Source organism: Trichechus manatus, unplaced genomic scaffold, assembly GCF_000243295.1.
Source record: "Trichechus manatus latirostris isolate Lorelei unplaced genomic scaffold, TriManLat1.0 scaffold00110, whole genome shotgun sequence".
NCBI lineage: Eukaryota > Metazoa > Chordata > Mammalia > Sirenia > Trichechidae > Trichechus > Trichechus manatus.
In genome coordinates, this window is record NW_004444046.1 from 4,400,405 (window position 1) to 4,408,447 (window position 8,043).

The 8,043-nt window shown below is 44.7% G+C and overlaps 2 protein-coding genes and 1 non-coding gene across 8 annotated transcripts in view; 2 read left to right on the forward strand and 1 right to left on the reverse strand.

The window, feature by feature from the left end:
* Nucleotides 1-633: 633 nt before the first annotated feature.
* ACTRT3 (actin related protein T3) lies at nucleotides 634-5,076 on the reverse strand. 2 transcript variants are annotated; one of them, XM_004383444.2, is made up of 3 exons: nucleotides 4,342-5,076; nucleotides 3,459-4,236; nucleotides 634-1,748 (listed from the first exon to the last, which is right to left on the reverse strand). In XM_004383444.2, the coding sequence occupies exons 2-3, from the start codon at nucleotides 3,905-3,907 to the stop codon at nucleotides 830-832; spliced, it is 1,368 nt and encodes a 455-aa protein (XP_004383501.2). In that variant the 5' UTR covers nucleotides 3,908-4,236; nucleotides 4,342-5,076; the 3' UTR covers nucleotides 634-829. The 2 variants fall into 2 exon arrangements, with proteins under 2 accessions (XP_004383501.2, XP_023593657.1); XM_023737889.1 differs by having other exon boundaries at nucleotides 3,459-4,263.
* Nucleotides 5,077-5,083: 7 nt separating this feature from the next.
* On the forward strand, nucleotides 5,084-5,156 carry TRNAV-AAC (transfer RNA valine (anticodon AAC)). The gene has a single exon. It is a non-coding gene; the product is annotated as a tRNA-Val (tRNA).
* A 1,162-nt stretch (nucleotides 5,157-6,318) lies between these two features.
* The window catches only part of MYNN (myoneurin), a 19,964-nt gene continuing 18,239 nt past the window's right edge, over nucleotides 6,319-8,043 (forward strand). The window contains exon 1 of one of the 5 annotated variants that reach the window (XM_023737893.1): nucleotides 6,319-7,279. In XM_023737893.1, coding sequence (XP_023593661.1) covers nucleotides 7,149-7,279 — 131 coding nt within the window. In that variant the 5' untranslated portion in view covers nucleotides 6,319-7,148. Of the gene's footprint in view, nucleotides 7,344-8,043 lie in introns of all 5 variants that reach the window. The other 4 variants (XM_023737892.1, XM_023737890.1, XM_004383445.2 and 1 more) reach the window with 4 other exon arrangements.

Sequence of the window (8,043 nt, forward strand, 5' to 3'; positions counted from 1 at the left end):
CTACCTAATTAGGCAACAAGTCTTGCTATTTCTTCAAAATTTTTTCTTTTAAATTCCCATCACCTACAATCCCAAGTACAGGACTTAGCTACTTTGTATCTAGACTAATGGCTTCCTAACTGATCACCAGATGTCCAGGCCCTTCCTAGTCTAATTTATCCTACAAACCACAGCACATTCATCTTAACGTACTTACGTTATGTCTCCTGCTTTTAAATCTTTAACTGTTTCCCTCTGCCTAGAAAACATTGAACACTTAAAGCTTTAATCTACCTTCCCAGTCATAGCTCTTACTCTGTTGCAAATGAACTCTTTCTTTTAACAAAATCAGTCTATTAGGCATGCCTTAAATATGCTTTGTTCATTCTCATCTCTACCCCCAACTCATTCATTATCCTTGCCTGGATACCTACCCCCTCCCCTTTTTTTTCTGCACCCATCCTAACTCCATCCCATCCACAGTGGCATAGCTCCTCTATGAAATCTTCCCTCACCACAGCCACTTTCTTTCCCTAAATTTCAACAAGCTTAAATCTGTATCACTCTTGGCACATATCCTGTTTTACCACAAATTGCTTTCTCTTCCAGGGACATGTAAACTCTCCAAAATAAGGAATAGTGTTTCTTCTAGCATTTAACTATGTTCAATTCCATAAACATCTGTTTGATTGCTTCACCATTACTATTTTCCCCAATTATAAAAATACATCAGAGACATGGACATTCCAGTGATTAAAATATCTTCTGTTCTCCCAGAAACATATAATATCCAAAGTTTTCTCTGTCACACACGCCCAAAATGTTTTCTGTTAACCATTTTATCTGTACTTCAGAAGCATCTTTGGTGCACTATGTTGGGTCCAACCTCTTTATATTCTGCAGCAGTGATCCACATGTCCTGGAAGGCAGACAGGGATGCAATAATGGAACCTCCCATCCACACTGACATTTTTCTTTCTGGGGGAGCTGTAACCTGCACAGGAGTGTTGGCAGGTGCCACCTTTGCTATATCCTTAACTAGCCGCTTCTCTAAACCCAGGAAAGATGTTGATCCCCCAGCAAGGATAATATTGGAGAAGAAGGAATTTCTCAGATCTGTATCACATTTCATTATGCTGTTGAAGCACATCTTATCGATGCCAGGGGCCTCAAGGTTCATGAGACGTGGAGCAAACAGGGCCTCTGGACAACTAAAGAGCTGGTCATGGAGCTTGATGGTCTTCCCATCGGGCAGTTGGTAAACTTTCTCCAGATAATCAGGTTTCTTGGCCATTTCCTCTTCATAGTCCGTTGCCACATAACAACAGGTTTCCTTAATGTCTGCGACAATCTGTCCATCTGCAGTACTAAGCAACATGATACCATGGTCCTTCAACAGCATCATGAGGTAGTTGGTGAGGTCGAGGCCTGCCAGATCTAGCTGCTGGACACCATGAGGTAGACAGTAACCCTCAAAGATGGGTATACACTGGGTAACCCCAGCACCCGAATTCAGCACAAAGCCAGTTGTGAAGCCTGCAGCAAACAGTGCCAGGACACCCTGGATGGACATATAGAAGGCAGGAACCTCCAGATGCTCAAAAAACACTTCACTGGTCTGTTGTCGGTTAACCAGTGGGTTTAGTGCTGGCTCTGTAATCAAGATTGGACCATCACAGGGCTTTAGCTTCAGGTTATTGTCATAGATATGCTTCCACATGATCTCCATGTCTCCCCAGGAAGTAATGAGACCACGTTCCACTGGATAGCTATAGGGAGAGCAATAAAATAAATGGCAGCTTTTTACTTTTTCCAGTTTCAATTCTCTTCAAACCTGGGTTTATCCCCATATTTATTACCAGTATCCCTATATGGGCAGTGGCTGCCACAGCCTCTCAAGGAAGATAGCTATCAGCAAAAATTAGCACAGCACCTTCCTCCGTGATTTTTATTGTATTCCTTTCTTTCTTCCTTTTGGAAGACCCTTCAAAGCTTAAAAGAACAAAAGTTGCTAAAGCCCAACATAATAGTAGATATAGGTTTGGCTTTTTAAAATTTTTTTTATTATGGAAAATTTCAAATATCCACAAAAGTAGAATACTATAATAAACCCTTAGGTACCCATGTCCTAGCATCAATAATTTTCAACATTTTTTTTTGTTTATTCCTTTCACGTATTGTTTTCTTGAAGTATTTTAAAAGAAATCCTAGATGTCATATCAGTTCACTTCTAAATATTTTATTTTGCATCCTCAACAGATAAAACTTTAAGTATTTGCCAAATATTTTAAAATATCACTGACACCTATCAATATTAACAATAACTTTAAAAAAATTATTTTCATAAAAATAAAAATAACAAAAATTGCCACTTTAACCATTTTTAAGTGTAAAATTCAGTGACATCAATTACATTCACATGTTGTGCAATCATCCCCACTATCTATTTCCAAAAGTTTTCATCACCACAAATAGAAACTCAATACTCGTTAAGCAATAACTCTCCATTCTCCCCTACCCTAGGCTCTGGTAACCACTAGTAAACTTTTGTCGCTATGCATTTGCCAATGCTAGATATTTCATATAAGTGGGATCATGCAGTATCTTTCCTTTTGTGTCTGTCTTATTTTATGTAGCATAATGTCTTCAAAACAAAAAACAAAAAAACCCAAACCCATTGCTGTTGAGTGTATTCTGACCCAAAGCAACCCTATAGGACAGAGTAGAACTGCCCCATAGGGTTTCCAAGGAGCTGCTGGTGGATTCAAACTGCTGACTTTTGGATTAATGGCCATAGCTTAACCACGGCACCATCAGGGCTCCCTAATACTTTCAAGGATCACCCATATCTGTAGCATGTATCAGAACCTCATTTCTCTATGGCTGAAAAATATTCCATTGTATTTATGTACCACATTTTGTTTATCTATTCTTCTGTTCCATGGAAGAATAGATTAACTTCGGTTGTTTCAACCTTTTGGCTCTTGTGAACAATGCTACTATGAACATTGGTGTACAAATACCCGTTAGAGTGCCTGCTTTCAAGTCTTTTGAGCTTTACCTACGAATGGAATTGCTGGGTCATGTGGTAATCCTATGTTTAATTTCTGGAGGTCGATACAGTTTTAACATCAATTAATTGAAGAGAATAACCATAAAAACAAAAGCTACAATGAATTAAATAACATTCTTAAATGAACTGGTATTTTATGAACGACAACTTTATTTTACGGTTGAATACATTTGTACAGATACAGAGAGCATGTAATGTTCACTGTTTAGATACTTGGTACCCTTACAGAGTTGTGGCCCATGCGTTTGCAACAACGCCCACTGGCTGGCATTCCTGTTACTACTTTATCCTTTCTCTGACTCAGGCGCCCTTCACCCGGACTCTCCCTCCCCTCCACACCTCCCCTGGGTCTGGCTTGCCATGGATCGCAGACCCGCCCGACCGCCCTAGCCTGGGGAGGCGGTACCTGATGGACAGCAAGCTTCGCCTGTCCTGCGCCTGGTCGCCCACGAACAGTCCCTCGGAGCCCTCGGCCGCCCAGGTTTGGTCCTTGGCGCGGCCAAAAATGTTCGGGCAGACAAACTGGGGCTCCCGGCTCCCAGCCAGGCCCGCCTTGATCACTCCCGAGCCGTTGTCGATCACCACCGGTAGTTGGCAGTAGCTCATGTCGCCGCCGCCGCCGCCGCGTCGGGTCGCCGGGCCTCTTCCGCTGCCCTGGCTGTGATCCGCTCTGGGAGAACCGACAGTGCGCGGGCGCGGCACCCTCCGCGGTGTTACAAGGCCCCAGTGATGCGCGGGCCCAACGGCCTGGAACGCCGCGTCACAGAGGGTCGGGCAAGGCCGTGGGGGCCTGGACCCGGTCGATGTGGGCTGGGGGTCCGGAGAGCCCGGGTCCACCGACTCTGGACCTGCCATGCGTCCCAGAGAACCGCCGGCGATTGCGTCTCGTCTTCGATGGGCTCCCTCGGGGATCCGGGAATACCGCTATCAGGAAAACCCGATTTTCCCCCCGAAGGATATGAGTCTAATCCTTCACAAGTGCATTTCTTCAACTTCGGAGAGCCATAACATAGTTTTATTTCGCAAAGTCGTTGAATTCCGATTAACAAGTGTCGGTCCAGGGTCTGCAGGAAGTTCAGGAATGCGCCCTTGACACTGGGGAAATGTAGGGAAGTGTGACGGGGAAATTTTAGCACTAGGAGAGGCACTCTTACTGCCCTTGCTTCTGAGACGCTCGTTGATTTCTAAAAAGAGAAAGGAGGGAAAAAATGCTAGGATTTAAAATGGGTTTTAAATGACTTTTATTATTTTTTTCTATATCCCGTGCAATGTTTTGCTGTGTTTCTTACCTGTGGTTCCTAAAGAAGATTTACTGTACTCAAAACCGAAGTGTTAGAATTTCACATTCTTTTAGCAATTTCGTCGTTTTATCCCCCGGTGTAATCTGGAAGCACATTCTCATTCCATAGTGAGATTCCTTGGGTCATATGAAATTCAAGTTTAGAAAAATTCAAATACATTGTGTACCAGAAAGTGCATCTTGGTGTCTTGCACACCCTATCCAAAAAAAAAAAAACCCATTGCCGTCGAGTTGATAAACAACTACACAAATAAAACCTCCCATTGGTCTACGGAAGCACAAGGAGGAAATCCAAAAGCAATTTACGCTTCCCTCCACCAGGGGCTCAAAAGGATCGCTTTTTCTCTAAAGGTGTGCCCGCGGTCTGTCTTTCCAGGCCGGCGGGAGCCCCCAACTCGCCCCGGACTCTCAGCAGCGCGAAGCGGAAGAAGAATATGTAATACAACACTTCTTTCCTGAAGAAGAAGGGGTGTACCCAAAGGAAGGGCGACTAGCGGGTGCCTGGTTTCTACAGCAGTACTCGAAGGCTTTGAAAGAAATCACACGCAAATTCAAACTTTTGAAATAGTTTCAGCACTGTTCATTTGGGCACATGGTTATTTTTCCGTTTCTGATTTTTTTTTTCCTGTTCAAAGGTACCGTTAATCCCACTTAACTCAATATTAAATAGTTGTGACGTGTATGTTACCATGCTCCATATGAGGACTTTCAAAAGAATAGCGCATAGCGGAGTTTCCGTAGTGTAGTGGTTATCACGTTCGCCTAACACGCGAAAGGTCCCCGGTTCGAAACCGGGCGGAAACATCTTTTCCTCGCCTTTCCACCCTGACTGGGCTTGTGCAATGTTCGTTCATTATTCTGCCATTTTTAAAAGGCATAATCTGGAGAGCAATTTGCGGAATGTTGGGAGTTTAAATTTTCACTTTGGGTTTTAACAGTCCAACCGGGGCTGTGCGATAGTTGTTCATTACTCTGGCTTTTTAAAAGGCATATATCTTGGGAGCAACTTGTGGAACTTTGGGAATATGAACTTTGACTTTGGATTTTATTTTATTCGTTCACCATATGTTTTTATTGAACGCTTGCCCCATGGAAGATGTGTCACAGATTTAAATTTTTTTTTTTTTTGGTGCACAATCTGATACTGGAAAAATAATGTACAGTCTAGAAGAGAAAATGAAACAGTGTAAAAAGAAGTGCCACCTCTTGATCAATCTTTGTATATAATTAATCAGATTTTCCCATAGAGACCATGTTTTATTCTTTTTCTAAAAATTCAGCGTCATGCTTGACACCAAGGGAAAAAAAGGAAAACCAATTTTAAGTGGGTTGCGACTCATGGGGAACCCGTGTGCATGAGAGTAGAAAAGTGCTCCATAGCTTCCAATAGCTGTTTTTTTGGAAGCCGATTGCCAGGCCTTTCTTCCAAGGCATCTCTGGGTGGATTCGGCCCAGCGACCTTTCAGTTAGCAGCCTAGTGCATTAACCATTTGCACCACCCAGGGACTCCTGGCGCCTAGTGCCAAAGAAACCAAGCCTGTTACCATCCCATCGAGTAGATTCCGACTCATTGCGACCCTATAGGACAGACTAGTTCTGCCCCCATGGAGTTTCCCAGGAGTGCCTGGTTGATTCGAACTGCCCTTCTTTTGGTTAGTAGCGTAGCGCTTAACCACTATGTCACCAGGGTTTCCGATAGAGGCTCATAAATATGTCTTAATTAATAAATTACCGAAAAGGGTTCGCCTCCCCACCTCCCCAAAAAAAGTGGAGCCAGAAAGAAAAGTATACTCAAGGAAGAAAGATGAAATCAAGAACCAGTTTGAAATAACGGTTGTTTTATTCACAAACATGATTCCTACCGAGAAGAGGAAAGCAATTAGAGGGCAAGAAGAGGACTATGGTAGCAAAAATCTTAGGAGGAAAAAGACGAATAAATTCAAGACAAGACTGTCCTTTAAAGTAAAGTCGCTGGTAAATTACTTACGGTCCCGACACATAACTTTTAACAAGACAAAAAATGTTGGAAGGTTTGGTTTTCTGAGTATAATGATGTTCGTGGATACTACTAGGGATAAATCCGCCGTAACATTTCAACACTTTTCTTAGTTCCTGCTCCTTCTGCATATTAGGGAAGTAGGTAAAATCTTTTTCCTTTATTTAAAAAATCTGAATTCGATGTAAATAATTATATTAAAATTTTTCTTGTCCTGGCGCCGGAAAACCTTTTCCGGTATAAAGCCCAACTTCCTTTAATGTTGCGCATGCCTAGTATGCCCAACCCCGTTGCTCCGCTTTCGTGTACCTCAGACTCCTACCAGCGCCAGGTAAGGGCATCCTGGTAACTGGGTTACAGTTGGCTGATGCAAATAAAACCTAGGGGGTCCAAAGAGCTTTCGGGTCTGTAAACGGGTAAGCGGTGATCAGTCTCAGTTCAAAAATCCCCTTTGGCTGAGAGCCCAAGAGTACACAAACCAGCTGTTTCTACTCGCGGGGCACCGAGGAAAGAGAGGATGATGGGAGAAGACGAGCAACTACAAGCCCCAGCATGAAGCGGGCAGCTCGACTCTGGAAAGAGGCCCCCGGCGTACTGGTGCCCGGCCTCGGCCCAGAACCCGGGCCGTACGAGATGCTGTCAGCCGACCAGAATGATCAGAATGAGGAGGACGGGCGGGGCGCTGTTAAAGAGCCCTCGGGCTTCGTATCCTTGACGCGCCTGTTTCGTGGGATCCCTGGCATGCGGGAAGTGGGGTCTTTGGGTCACGCCTCCGCGGTCCCAGAGTCTCCTGCGTTGCTATGGAACACTCGGAGCCGGACGTGACGCTGCCGTGGAGGAAGAAGGGAGAGGTGGAGCGTGGCGCGGTGACGTCCTCCCAAGATGGCGGAGAGAGAGTGAAGAAACTGTGTTCCCCGTTGGATTGCTATCGGTGAGTTCGATCTTCACCTCCAGCTCGCCATCCCGGGTCTCTCCTGACCCTGTGCTGTCGGAAGGCAAGCTTCTAGTATTTCGGGGCGAAGGTGTTAACGTAGAAAGCTTGGCTGAGACATCCGCGGGGGTGCTTTTAGCCACAACCTCTGCTGTGGGAATTTGCGGGAGTGGGAGCTAGGCAGAGGGCAGGGCGGCAGAAGCCCGGAAGGGACCGGCTTTGGTTGTCACTCTCCGATCCTGCCTCGAGTGAAGAGGCAGCAAGGGGAGGGGGTGTGGCCACCTCTGGAGGAATGACAGAAGCTTTGACAACCCTTCTCCCCGCGCATTTTCCGCCTCTGGGCGCCCGCCTTGCGCTTTAGAATAGCTGTGTGCACCACAGAAGCCAACAGGTTTCGCTGGTTTGAGAGCAATTTAAAGAACCCATATCATGTCTTTTCCCCACCTGTCTAACGAGCCCTTCTTAGTAGTTTAATTTTTTTTTAATGGGCATATAGTACCTACTGAACTTAAAAGTCTGAGGGTTCGCCTGATGCACGCGTGAAATTTTGCTGTGCTTTTTTCAGCTCACCGAAGTATTTTCAGTCGTCATTTATTGATGTGTGCAAAGAATTGTGTTGTTCAAAGTGAAATAAAAAGGGAGAAAGTCAGTCTCACCCCTTCAGCCTTTTTAAATTTTATCTGTTTAATACGGATTTTCTGTGGGAATAAAGTGAGACCTAACTTTCTTGTTCGTGTTATGTCCTCTGCCCCGTCCCTCCCCCC